The sequence below is a fragment of the Gopherus evgoodei genome, unplaced genomic scaffold (assembly GCF_007399415.2).
Source record: "Gopherus evgoodei ecotype Sinaloan lineage unplaced genomic scaffold, rGopEvg1_v1.p scaffold_171_arrow_ctg1, whole genome shotgun sequence".
In the NCBI taxonomy this organism is placed as follows: Eukaryota; Metazoa; Chordata; order Testudines; family Testudinidae; genus Gopherus; species Gopherus evgoodei.
In genome coordinates this window covers 9,927-23,381 of record NW_022059834.1, presented here as the reverse complement: position 1 = coordinate 23,381, position 13,455 = coordinate 9,927, and the positions used below count along the sequence as shown (strand labels likewise).

General features: G+C 59.9%; 1 protein-coding gene across 1 annotated transcript in view; it reads right to left on the bottom strand.

Moving 5' to 3' along the window:
* REC8 (REC8 meiotic recombination protein) overlaps nt 1-13,199 on the bottom strand; it is a 15,263-nt gene extending 2,064 nt beyond the window's left edge. Inside the window, exons 1-14 of the mRNA XM_030542899.1 lie at nt 10,795-13,199; nt 10,587-10,655; nt 9,608-9,750; nt 8,552-8,627; nt 8,019-8,133; nt 5,755-5,824; nt 4,901-4,980; nt 4,604-4,709; nt 4,449-4,512; nt 3,034-3,125; nt 2,860-2,951; nt 2,640-2,777; nt 553-619; nt 362-480 (exon numbers count right to left, since the gene is read on the bottom strand). Of these exons, the coding sequence (XP_030398759.1) occupies nt 362-480; nt 553-619; nt 2,640-2,777; nt 2,860-2,951; nt 3,034-3,125; nt 4,449-4,512; nt 4,604-4,709; nt 4,901-4,980; nt 5,755-5,824; nt 8,019-8,133; nt 8,552-8,627; nt 9,608-9,750; nt 10,587-10,655; nt 10,795-10,850 (1,287 nt within the window). The 5' untranslated portion in view covers nt 10,851-13,199. The remainder of the gene's footprint in view (nt 1-361; nt 481-552; nt 620-2,639; nt 2,778-2,859; nt 2,952-3,033; nt 3,126-4,448; nt 4,513-4,603; nt 4,710-4,900; nt 4,981-5,754; nt 5,825-8,018; nt 8,134-8,551; nt 8,628-9,607; nt 9,751-10,586; nt 10,656-10,794) is intronic.
* Nucleotides 13,200-13,455: the final 256 nt, after the last annotated feature.

Sequence of the window (13,455 nt, the reverse complement as noted above, 5' to 3'; positions counted from 1 at the left end):
GATAGGGAATAGAGCCAGGGAGCGGGGGCTGGAGCCCGGACTCCTGGGTTCTCTCCCCGGCTCTGGGAGGAGAGTGGGGGCTAGGGAATAGAGCCAGGGAAGAGGTGGGGTGGAGCCCGGACTCCTGGGTTCTCTCCCCGGCTCTGGGAGGAGAGTAGGGGCTAGGGAACAGAGCCAGGGAGGGGGGGCTGGAGCCCGGACTCCTGGGTTCTCTCCTCGGCTCTGGGAGGAGAGTGGGGGCTAGAGAATAGAGCCAGGGAGGGGAACTGGGAGTCCGGACTCCTGGGTTCTCTCCCTGGCTCTGGGAGGCCAGTGGAGTCCAGGGGATAGAGTGGGGGGGCTGCCAGGGGGCCCCAGGTACCTCCACTTCGCTGACTGGCTCTTCTTTTCTCTCCTCCTCGGCCCGGAGTTCCGCGTAGTCCACGGGCTGCAGGACGGCGCAGCGCTGCCACAGGGCGTGCAGCTCGGGGGGCAGCCAGCCTGGGGGGCACAGACAGGGTGAGGGGGGTAGGGACCCAGTGCAGGGACCGAGGGAGTAGGGGGGGCACTCACCATACGTGGGGGCTCTTAGCAGCTCCGCTGGGGTCCGCCGCTGCCGGGCTGGCACCTCCACCATCACCTGGAGCACAGATAGACGGAGTGTGGGGGCTGGGAGCCAGGACGCCTGGGTTCTCTCCCAGTTCAGGGAGGAGAGTGGGAGTTAGTGGTTCGTGCCCGAGGGCTGACACTCACTAGGGGGGCTGGGACTCGGGGGGGCTGGCACTCACCAGGGGGACTGGCACTCACTGGGGGGCTGGTACTCGGGGGGATGGCACTCACTGAGGGCAGCTGGGACTCGGGGGGGCTGGCACTCACTCGGGGGGCTGGGACTCTGGGGGGCTGGCACTCACAGGGGGGGCTGGGACCTGGGGTGGCTGGCACTTACTAGGGGCTGACACTCACCAGGGGGACTGGGACTCCAATCAGGGGGACCGGGACTCAACGGGGGACTGGCACTCACCGGGGGGCTGGGACTCATCAGGGGGGCCAGCACTCGCCAGGGGACTGGGATTCCTACTGGGGTGCTGGCACTCACCAGGGGGACTGGGACTTGCCAGGGGGCGTGGGACTTGCTGGCCTGGGGCAGCACTCGCTGGGGGGCCGGGACTCCAAGCGGAGGGGTTGGCACTCACCAGGGGGCCGGGACTTGCCAGGGGGTCTGGGACTCGCCAGTGGGTCAGGACTCCAACTGTGGGGCTGGCATTCACCAGGGAGACTGGCACTCGCCGGGCAGCCAGGACTCCAATTGGGGGGCTGGGACTCACCAGGGGGGCTGGGACTCGTCGGAGGGCCAGCACTCGCCGGGGGGCTGGGACTGCAACCAGGGGGCTCAGACTTGCCGGAGGGCTGGGACTCAGGGTGGCTGTCACTTACCAGGGGGACTGGCACTCACTGGGGGGCTGGGACTCACCGGGGGGCTGGCACTCGCTGGGGAATCAGGACTCCAACCGTGGGGCTGGCACTCAGCAGGGGGCCGGGACTCGCCGAGGGGCCAGGACTCACCGGGGGGCCAGGACTCCAACCGGGGGCTGGCACTCGCCAGGGGGCTGGGACTCCAACTGGGGGGCTGGCACTCACCAGGGGCCGGCACTTACCACAGGGGCTGGGACTCAGAGTGGCTGACACTCACCAGGGGGACTGGGACTCGATGGGGGACTGGGACTCACCAGGGGGACTGGGACTCCAACTGGGGGACTGGGACTCGACGGGGGGCTGGCACTCACTGGGGGGACTGGGACTCCAACTGGGGGGACTGGGACTCGACGGGGGGCTGGAACTCACCAGGGGGACTGGGACTTGACGGGGGGCTGGCACTCACCGGGGGGACTGGGACTCCAACTGGGGGGACTGGGACTCGATGGGGGGCTGGAACTCACCAGGGGGACTGGGACTCAATGGGGGGCTGGCAATCACCAGGGGGACTGCGACTCCAACTGGGGGGACTGGGACTCCAACCAGGGGGACTGGGACTCGACAGGGGGCTGGAACTCACAAGGGGGACTGGGACTCAATGGGGGGCTGGCATTCACCAGGGGGACTGCGACTCCAACTGGGGGGACTGGGACTCGACGGGGGGCTGGGACTCCAAGCGGGGGGCTGGCACTCACCGGGGGACCGGGACTCCAAGCGGGGGGCTGGCACTCACCAGGGGGCCTGGGATTCGCCAGGGGGCCAGCACTCGCCAGGGGGCCGGGACTCCAAGCAGGGGGCTGGCACTTACCAGGGGGCCTGGGATTTGCCAGGGGGCCAGCACTCGCCAGGGGGCCGGGACTCCAAGCAGGGGGCTGGCACTTACCAGGGGGCCAGGGATTCGCCAGGGGGCCGGGACTCCAAGCAGGGGGCTGGCACTTACCGGGGGACCGGGACTCCAAGCGGGGGGCTGGCACTCACCAGGGGACCGGGACTCCAAGCAGGGGGCTGGCACTTACCAGAGGACCGGGACTCCAAGCGGGGGGCTGGCACTTACCAGGGGGCCTGGGATTCGCCAGGGGGCCGGGACTCCAAGCAGGGGGCTGGCACTTACCGGGGGACCGGGACTCCAAGCGGGGGGCTGGCACTCACCAGGGGACCGGGACTCCAAGCGGGGGGCTGGCACTCACCAGGGGCTGGCACTGGGCCCGCACATCCAGGATCTGTTTGTTGAACTGGTCCCGCGGGATCTGGGTCACCTCGTCCAGGAAGCGGGGCGGGCGCCGGGGGGCGCGCGGTGGGGCCGGCTCGTACACGGCCAGCTCCAGCTGTGGGGCGCAGGGGGGCACGGGTGAGTCACGGGCGCCCTGCCCAGGACAGGCCATCGGCTGGCCCAGGCCCCCTACTTACCTTCGGGCTGACTGGGGGGCGCTCCACCCTTGGGGTCACAGCTGGGGAGGGGGGAGGGGGTGGCAGCCCTGGCTCCCTCGGGGGGCTCAGCTCTGTGGGGCAGAACCCAGAGCAAGGGTTAGAGGCTGGAGACCCCCAGGCCCTTCGACCCTCCCCCCCATACCCCACACGCACCGGGGGGCGGGGGCAGCTCCTCCTTCAGCAGCCGGGCCAGCTCCTCGGGCAGGATGGGGGTCTCCACCTCGGCTGGGGGCTCCTCACCCACCCTGTGGGGAGACGGTCAGAGCCCGGTCCCCATTCCCCGCCCCGCCGCACCCTGGCGCCCCCTAGAGGGGAAAGGGCCCGGTCCCCATTCCCCGCCCCCGGCCAGCCCCATCCCAGCGCCCCCTAGAGGGGAAAGGCCCCACTCCCTGCCCCTGGCCAGCCCCAGCCCAGCGCCCCCTAGAGGGGAAAGGGCCTGTGCCCCATTCCCCGCCCCCCGGCCAGCGCCAGCGCAGCGCCCCCTAGAGGGGAAAGGGCCTGTGCCCCATTCCCCGCCCCCGGCCAGCGCCAGCGCAGCGCCCCCTAGAGGGGAAAGGGCCTGTGCCCCATTCCCCGCCCCCGGCCAGCGCCAGCGCAGCGCCCCCTAGAGGGGAAAGGGCCTGTGCCCCATTCCCCGCCCCCGGCCAGCGCCAGCGCAGCGCCCCCTAGAGGGGAAAGGGCCTGTGCCCCATTTCCCGCCCCCGGCCAGCGCCAGCGCAGCGCCCCCTAGAGGGGAAAGGGCCCGGTCCCCATTCCCCGCCCCCGGCCAGCCCCAGCGCAGCGCCCCCTAGAGGGGAAAGGGCCTGTGCCCCATTTCCCGCCCCCGGCCAGCGCCAGCGCAGCGCCCCCTAGAGGGGAAAGGGCCCGGTCCCCATTCCCCGCCCCCGGCCAGCCCCAGCGCAGCGCCCCCTAGAGGGGAAAGGGCCCGGTCCCCATTCCCCGCCCCCGGCCAGCGCCAGCCCAGCGCCCCCTAGAGGGGAAAGGGCCCGGTCCCCATTCCCCACCCCCGGCCAGCCCCAGCGCAGCGCCCCCTAGAGGGGAAAGGCCCCATTCCCCACCCCCTGCCAGCCCCACCCCGGAGCCCCCTAGAGGGGAAAGGGCCTGTGCCCTATTCCCCACCCCCATCCAGCCCCACCCCGACACCCCCTAGAGGGGAAAGGCCCCATTCCCCGCCCCCGGCCAGCCCCATCCCATCGCCCCCTAGAGGGGAAAGGGCCCATGCCCCATTTCCCACCCCCAGCCAGCCCCACCCCGACACCCCTTAAAGGGGAAAGGCCCCATTCCCCACCCCCAGCCAGCCGCACCCTGGCGCCCCCTAGAAGGGAAAGGCCCCATTCCCTGCCCCGGCCAGCCCCACCCCGGCGCCCCCTAGTGGGGAAAGGCCCCATTCCCCACCCCCTGCCAGCCCCACCCTGACACCCCCTAGTGGGGAAAGGCCGCATTCCCCATCCCTGACCAGCCCCACCCCAGTGCCCACTAAAGGGGAAAGGACCCAGCCCTCCAGCCAACCCAACCCCACCCTGGGGCTGGTGCACCCTAGAGGGGATGCCCCACGTTTGCCCCCTTACCGGGTTGGGGGTGATAGTCTGGCTGTGATCTCGGCCTCCCGAGCTCTCATCTCCTCTTCCAGCTCTGGAGGGGAGACGGAGGCGTGAGATGGGCCTGGGGTTGTGGGATGAGCCCCTTGTCCCCCCTCCCCCAGGATCCCTGTGGCCCCCCCCACCTTCCATGGGCCGTCTCCTGGGGGGGGCAGGGGGCAGGACAAGGTCCTCCTGCTCGGCCAGCAGGTCGATCTCGCGTGCCGTGATCTCTGGGAGTTCGCGCTCGCCCTGTGTGGTGGGAGAAAGGGGGTGTCACATTATGGATATGTCCCCCATCCCATATCCCCCATAACCCTACGCTGCGATCCCAGCCCCCTAAAGCCTGGTTCCCCTAGGCTGCCCCTCATCCCACACCCCCATAATCCCGAGATTCCCCCACATTTCCACCCAGATTCCAGCCCCCATGGTTACCCCCCCACCTCGATTTCCAGCAGCATGATGGGCTCCACCTCCTTCATGGTGATGATTTCGGGGGACACAACCGTGATGGGGGGCGCTTCTGGGTGGGGTGAGAGAGGGAGTGAGCTGGGGCTTAACTCCCACCCTGATTCCCACCCACCCCTGCAGAGCCCTGGGGAAATGGAAGGGGGGGGGGCAATGACATCAGACCAGATCTTGGGGGAATTAGAAAGGAGAGTTTGGGGGACCAGGGAGACTAGCTGGGCTGGGCGAGCCTGGGGTTACTGGTTACACTGGGATGAACTGGGACTAGGGCTGGGACTGGGACACCGGGTACAGTAAAATGGCTTTACTGGGGTTATACTGGGCCACTGTTTACATCAGATATGCGGGAGCCCTGGGCTTTACTGGTTATACTGGGACAGTGGGTATACTGGTTACACTGGGACGCCAGCTGCACTGGGATACTGGTATTGCTAGGTTACACTGGTCATGCCAGAATGCCAACATCACCAGCTACACTGGGAAGCCAGAATGTCCTGGTTATACTGGGAGACTGCGGTTACTGGTTATACTGGGATTCTGTGGTTACTGGTAATGCTGGGACATAGTGGTTACTGGTTATACAGGGATTCTGTGGTTACTGGTTATACTGGGAGACGGCGGTTACTGGTTATACTGGGATTCTGTGGTTACTGGTGATGCTGGGACATGGTGGTTACTGGTTATACAGGGATTCTGTGGTTACTGGTGATGCTGGGAAGCTGTGGTTACTGGGTATACTGGGAAGCTGTGGTTACTGGTTAGAGCAGGATACGGGTTCTACTGGGACTCCATCCATACCATACCCCCGCCCCACAACCCACTGACTCACCTGCCCTCCTGCGCCGGGGGGATGGTGCTGGTCTCTCTGGTGGGGTGGGAGCCTCCAGAATATGTCGAATCTGGGGGAGAAGCAATGTCACAGGTCAGCCCTATCCCCCCATGACCCCAGAGGGGAGGCCTGGAGATAGTCACAAAGGAGGGGGAGACTGGATGGGGGGGCATCATTGCTGTTGCTGTGGGATGGGGGCATGGGCAGCAGAGACACGGGGGATACCTGTGGGATGTCAGTGGGCCTGGACAGTCGGAGTATGGGGGTACCTCTGGGATGTCAGTGGGGCTGGACAGTTAGGGTATGGGGGATACCTGTAGGTTGTCAGTGGGGCTGGGCAGCAGGGGTACGAGGGGTACCTCTGGGATGTCAGTGGGGCTGGACAGTAGGAGTATGGGGGTACCTGTGGGATGTCAGTGGGGCTGGACAGTCGGGGTATGGGGGGTACCTGTGGGATGTCAGTGGGGCTGGACAGTTGGGGTATGGGGGGTACCTGTGGGATGTCAGTGGGGCTAGACAGTTGGAGTATGGGGGGTACCAGTGTGATGTCAGTGGGGCTGGACGGTTGGCGTATGGATGGTACCTGTGGGATGTCAGTGGGGCTGGGCAGCAGGGGTACGAGGGGTACCTGCGGGATGTCAGTTGGGCTGGATAGTCGGAGTATGGGGGTACCTGTGGGATGTCAGTGGGGCTGGATAGTCGGAGTATGGGGGTACCTGTGGGATGTCAGTTGGGCTGGACAGTCAGAGTATGGGGATACCTGTGGGATGTCAGTGGGTCTGGACAGTCGGAGTATGGGGGTACCTGTGGGATGTCAGTGGGTCTGGGCAGCAGGGGTATGAGGGGTACCTGCGGGATGTCAGTTGGGCTGGATAGTCGGAGTATGGGGGTACCTGTGTGATGTCAGTGCGGCTGGACGGTTGGGGTATGGGGGGTACCTGTGGGATGTCAGTGGGGCTGGACAGTCGGAGTATGGGGGTACCTGTGGGATGTCAGTGGGGCTGGACAGTCGGAGTATGGGGGTACCTGTGGGATGTCAGTGGGTCTGAACAGTCGGAGTATGGGGGTACCTGTGGGATGTTAGTGGGTCTGGGCAGCAGGGGTATGAGGAGTACCTGCGGGATGTCAGTGGGGCTGGATAGTTGGAGTATGGGGGTACCTGTGGGATGTCAGTTGGGCTGGATAGTCAGAGTATGGGGATACCTGTGGGATGTCAGTGGGGCTGGACAGTCGGAGTATGGGGGTACCTGTGGGATGTCAGTGGGGCTGGACAGTCGGAGTATGGGGATACCTCTGGGATGTCAGTGGGTCTGGACAGTTGGAGTATGGGGGTACCTGTGGGATGTCAGTGGGGCTGGATAGTCGGAGTATGGGGGTACCTGTGGGATGTCAGTGGGGCTGGGCAGCAGGGGTATGAGGGGTACCTGCGGGATGTCAGTTGGGCTGGATAGTCGGAGTATGGGGGTACCTGCGGGATGTCAGTGGGGCTGGATAGTCGGAGTATGGGGGTACCTGTGGGATGTCAGTGGGTCTGGACAGTCGGAGTATGGGGGTACCTGTGGGATGTCAGTGGGACTGGATAGTCGGAGTATGGGGGTACCTGTGGGATGTCAGTGGGTCTGGGCAGCAGGGGTATGAGGGGTACCTGCGGGATGTCAGTTGGGCTGGATAGTCGGAGTATGGGGGTACCTGTGGGATGTCAGTGGGGCTGGGCAGCAGGGGTATGAGGGGTACCTGTGGGATGTCAGTTGGGCTGGATAGTCGGAGTATGGGGGTACCTGTGTGATGTCAGTGCGGCTGGACGGTTGGGGTATGGGGGGTACCTGTGGGATGTCAGTGGGGCTGGACAGTCGGAGTATGGGGGTACCTGTGGGATGTCAGTGGGGCTGGACAGTCGGAGTATGGGGGTACCTGTGGGATGTCAGTGGGTCTGGACAGTCGGAGTATGGGGGTACCTGTGGGATGTCAGTGGGGCTGGGCAGCAGGGGTATGAGGAGTACCTGCGGGATGTCAGTGGGGCTGGATAGTTGGAGTATGGGGGTACCTGTGGGATGTCAGTTGGGCTGGATAGTCAGAGTATGGGGATACCTGTGGGATGTCAGTGGGGCTGGACAGTCGGAGTATGGGGGTACCTGTGGGATGTCAGTGGGGCTGGACAGTCGGAGTATGGGGATACCTCTGGGATGTCAGTGGGTCTGGACAGTTGGAGTATGGGGGTACCTGTGGGATGTCAGTGGGGCTGGATAGTCGGAGTATGGGGGTACCTGTGGGATGTCAGTGGGGCTGGGCAGCGGTGGTTCCATCGCCCCGAAGAAGGGATCAGGCGCATCTTCCAGGGCCTCCATCAATAACAGGTTGTCGGGAAGCAGCAGCCCCGGCCTGGGGGTAAATGGGGGTCAGAGCCCAGAGAGAGAGAGAGTGACCCCCGCAAAGCCCTCCACTCCCCTCACAGCCCCGCTGAGCCCCCCCACAGCCCTCCTGCCTCCCCCCAAAGCACCCCCCGTCCCCTGAACTGGTCCCCACAATCTCACCAGGACCTTTTCCTACCTCCCATTGATCCCCCAACCCGCTACTGAGCCCCCCCTCCCTCTACTCCCTCTCCACTAATCTCCTCCTCCGTACTGACCCCCTCACCACTGCTATGCTCCCCCCATGCCTCTCCCTTGCCAATTGGCCTCCCACCTCCATACTGATGCCCCTACCTGGGAGAGGGGTTACAGGCATATCCTAGGTGCTGTGGGGGTTCAGGAGTGTCCCAGGAGTTATGGGGGGCCCCAGACCCCTCCCCATGACTCACTGTTCAAGGTCCCCCATGTCGATGCGGATCTGCTGCTGGGCCCGGCTTAGACGCTCCAAGGTGTGCTGGATCTCCTCTGGGGGGCAGGCAGGGGGTGGGGGTGAGATGGGAGGGCTGGATCTCCTCTGGTGGGGCAGGCAGGGGGTGGGGGTGAGATGGGGGGCTGGATCTCCTCTGGGGGGGCAGGCAGGGGGTGGGGGTGAGATAGGGGGCTGGATCTCCTCTCGGGGGGCAGGCAGGGGGTTCGGGTGAGATGAGGGGCTGGATCTCCTCTGGGGGGCAGGCAGGGGTTGTGGGTGAGATAGGGGGCTGGATCTCTGCGGGGCAGGCAGGGAGTGGGGTGAGATTGGGGGGGCTGGATCTCTTCTGGGGGCAGGCAGGGGGTGGGAGGTTGGAGGACCTGGAGTTCGTCTAGATGGTGGGGGTGAGATCAGGGGTTGGAGGGGATACGCAGCAGAGGGACAAATCTAGACCACCCCCAGGGCTTGTCTACATGGTGTTTTAAACCGGTTCCTAAACCCAACCGAGGCTCAGTTGGAAGTGAATTAAGGGCATCTACACCCCCTTCAGCTAAACCGCTTCAGTATCGCACCCCAAACTCCATTGGGGCCATTGCTGAGTGCAGCTCTGGCTGCCTGAATCTGCGTCAGTCACCTCGCCATTCCATACACCTATTTAGGTAAACCAGTTTCACAACAATTTCAGGATGAGGCTAGAGTTGGATGAGAAATTGATTTTTGGAACTTTTCAGCAAATTTAAATATTTTTTGGAGGGAAGTGTGTGGAAATGAGTGAGTCCGAGGGGTTGTTCCCCAAACTCTGTCACTTAGTGAGAGGTGTCTCACCAAGGGAGTGAGAAGTGGGAGCAGGGGCCTTGAAATTGGAGTGGGACTCCTCTGGGGGGCATGTCCCCCCTCAGTTGAGAGTTGTTGCCTTGACAACGTCACTCCAGCTGTCTCTCCATTCCAACATGCCCTTCCAACCCTTTCGCTGGGCTGACTGGGGAATGGAGGCGGTGGGGCCAGCTGGCATGGTGGTTTGGAGGGGGGCACTCACCGATGAGGTAGTGGCACTGTCGGCTGTAGACCCGCACCACCCCATACTGCAGTTGGGCAGAGAGATAGAGGGAGAAGCGGGGCCGGGGGGCGGAGGGCGTGGGCGGCGGGGCCTGCACCAGAATGTAGGACAGGATTTCTTCGCTGCGCCGACCCGTGCCGATGGGGGGAACGAGAGAGAGAGTCAGTGCTTCTATCCATCTTCCTCTTCATCTCTCCATCATCTTCATCCTTCCTTTCCTCTACCGTCCTCTTCATCCCTCTATCCATCTACCATCTTCATCCCTCCTTCCATTCTTCCATCCACCCTCCTCTTCATCCCTCCATCCACCCTCTTCATCCCTCCTTCCATTCCTCCATCGTCCTCTTCATCCCTCCATCCACCCTCTTCATCCCTCCTTCCATTCCTCCATCGTCCTCTTCATCCCTTCATCCACTCTCTTCATCCCTCCTTCCATTCCTCCATCACCCTCCTCTTCATCCCTTCATCTGTCCCATCCATCTACCATCTTCATCCCTCCTTCCTTTCCTCCACCGTCCTCTTCATCCCTCCATCTACCCCATCCATCCACTCTCTTCATCCCTCCTTCCATTCCTCCATCACCCTCCTCTTCATCCCTTCATCTGTCCCATCCATCTACCATCTTCATCCCTTCTTCCTTTCCTCCACCGTCCCCTTCATCCCTCCATCTACCCCATCCATCCACCATCTTCATCCCTCCTTCCATTTCTCCATACACCCTCCTCTTCATCCCTTCATCTACCCCATCCACCCTCCTCTTAATCTCTCTGTCCATCCCCATCCATCCATCCATCTCTCCCTCCCTCCATTCTCTCCATCCATCCCTCTTTCTCTCACCCATCCTCTAGATCCTACCCTTGTCCATCCCTCCTGCCCTTCATTCCCGGCTCCATCCATCCGATCTCCTCCCGCCCACATCCATGTTTCCCCCCTCCCTCCCTCTCACCATGACACCCACCATGTTTGCGGCACATTAACTTTCAAATATTCCCTCTTCACCAGCTTGGTGCCACCCGTGGCTGCCAGCCTGATATGAGGGAGAAGGGGGTTAAAACGAAGGTGGTGGGTTCTTCTGCCCCAGATCCCCTCAATCAACCCACCTGGATCCCCAGAATATACACCTCCCTGTATTCCCCCTTGACCAGATCATGGCATGAGGGCATTACCAGATGGTGGCAAAGCGGCCTGTATGGCGCTGCAGGACATTGGGGTAGTAGAACATGGTGGTGCTGGGCTGGGGGAGCTAAGGGGATCCCCAAAACAGCCTCTTCAAACACCCCGCAACCCTGTATGAGGCTCCTCCACTACTGAAATGGGATGTTCACAAATCCTACAAAGTCAATAGGACCCTGAAAAACTCTATAGCTTCAGCTGAACCCTCAAATATCCTGGATTCTGCAGCACCCCAGGAATCTTATAGAGTCAGTGGGACCCCAAAATATTGCAAATTGTGTGATGCCTTAATAAACCCTATAAACTTTTTGGTTTTTGGGGGGTGGGGGGTGGAAAACAGTTTTTTTGTTCCACCGTTGAAACAAGACAAAATTCAGAGGCAGAGTAATTAAATAAAATCAACTTGTTAGCAGCTAATGAAGATAGCTAAATATTTTGCCTGAAGAGTCAAAATTTTAAAACCTACTGGGTGACACAAATCGATTACTTTTTATTTAAAAAATAATTAACAGTTGGGATTAATTAGGTCAGTTGATGAGAGGAAGAAACATGTTAAATATTAACAGGGGAGCTTTGGTTATTTTTAAATTGATGCTGGGGATAAACCTGCCATGGGGAAGGGAATTTGGCATTTAACTCTGAAGCAATTAATTAGGATATTAAAAATGAATGATGAGTGTTAATTAGAGGGATGAGGATATAGGGTTAAAATGAGGCTGGTGAAGAGAAATCAGATGTGGATTTCCTTGTCTAATAAAGGGCAAACTCTAATTAATCATGATATGAATTAGTAATGCTGTTGCTTAATTAAGTTAATTAAAAAGGAGGAGGACGTAGTGTTAAAAATCACATGGGCAATTGGAAGCAGATTTGAATCTCTCTCTTAATGAGGAGCCAACTAATTAACCGTGATGTCAAAAAAAAGATTAACGACAGAGAACATTTACCAATGCTATTAATAAGAGTAATAACACTGGAAAGGGATACTACAAATACATGAATTAAGGAGATGTGTAATTATTGGTACTATTAATACATTAGTGACGTACAATTAAGAACAATAGAAAGTAACAGTGATATGAATAAATTAATTGGGAATTTGGACAATTAACTGTGCTGCTAATCAGTTAATGATGTCGAGGAACTAATACTTTTTAATACATTAATTAGGGCAATGAACAATTAAAGTTGCTTTCAATAAAGCTGGGGAACAGGAAAAGTAAGAGTGATATTAGTAAATTAATGAAAAAGCCTACCTATTAACAGCAATATTATTAGTAACCAGTGAAAATAACTTAGTGATTATGAAGAACAATTAACAGCAATACTAATTAACTAGGGAACGAACAATTAGAAGTGGAGAGAGAAGTGAGATACTGTTGAGAGAAGGAAATATTTATTGAAATTGTACAGCTAGAGGTGCTCTTAATTAACTAATTAGGAGTGTACAGTTTAAACTATTAACAAATTAGTCCAGTGGCCAATTAGAGGTGCTATTCATTAATTAGTAAAAATAATTGGAGGCACTGTCAATCAACTAATTAGTCCAATCGACAATGAGACCTTATTAATGAATTAATTAGTCCAATGAACAATCAGAGGTGCTGCTAATGAATGAATTAATACAATGGACAAATAGAGGCGCTGTTAATTAGCTAATTAATCCAATGAATAATTAGGTGTGTTATTCATGAACTAATTAGTCCAATAGAAACTGGAGGCGATGGTAATTAGCTAATTAGGCTAGACAATTAAGGCTGATGTTAATGAATGAAGACAATTAAGATGCTATTAATTAACGGCGTTGCCACGCGCAGCTGTTGCTAGCGCAAGCCCCTCCCGCCCACGCCCTGCAGAGTGAGGCGGGGTCTGGCCGCAGCCCTCTGCCTTTATAACTGCCCTATGGTGCTTCTACCAATGGAAGACGCACCTGTTCTAGTGCTCCAGCCAATCACCGGATCCAGGTTCCACGTGGGGATCTTCCCTCAGCCCTGGAGACTGGGACGCTCCGGCGGCTCCGGCCAATCAGCGGGATCTCTCCAACCAGGAGACTGAGAGACCCAACCGCTCTCTCGCCTCAGCTCCCAACCAATCAGGGTCCACATAGTAGGAGAACGAACCACGTGGTATTCCAGAGTCTAACTTTGCGGAAGACCCCCACAACCTGGCCCAGTGACTGATGACTTCACAGCGCGCACAGCCAATGATAGCCATTCCCGCCCATCCAGCGCGACCAATCAGAGGGACAGGGTGGCTTTCCCGCTAAATTTTCACTGAGGTAAATTCTCTCGCTCACTAGAGCTGCTTCCAGGGGAGCTCGTGTCAATGCTCCCGGCCCGTGTCAATCGCCAGTCAAAGCCGGTGCCAACGGCCCCCCCATACTAACGCCCCCCCCGAAGGCTCCCCCATGTCCATCCCCGCTGCCAAGGGCCCCCCGTGTCCATCCCGAGTACCAACCCCCCCGTGTCCATCCCGAGTACCAACCCCCCCGTGTCCATCCCCGCTACAGTACCAACCCCCCCATGTCCATCCCGAGTACCAACCCCCCCCTCGTCCATCCCCGAGTACCAACCCCCCCGTGTCCATCCCCGCTACAGTACCAACCCCCCCGTGTCCATCCCGAGTACCAACACCCCCGAGTCTGCCCCCGCTAC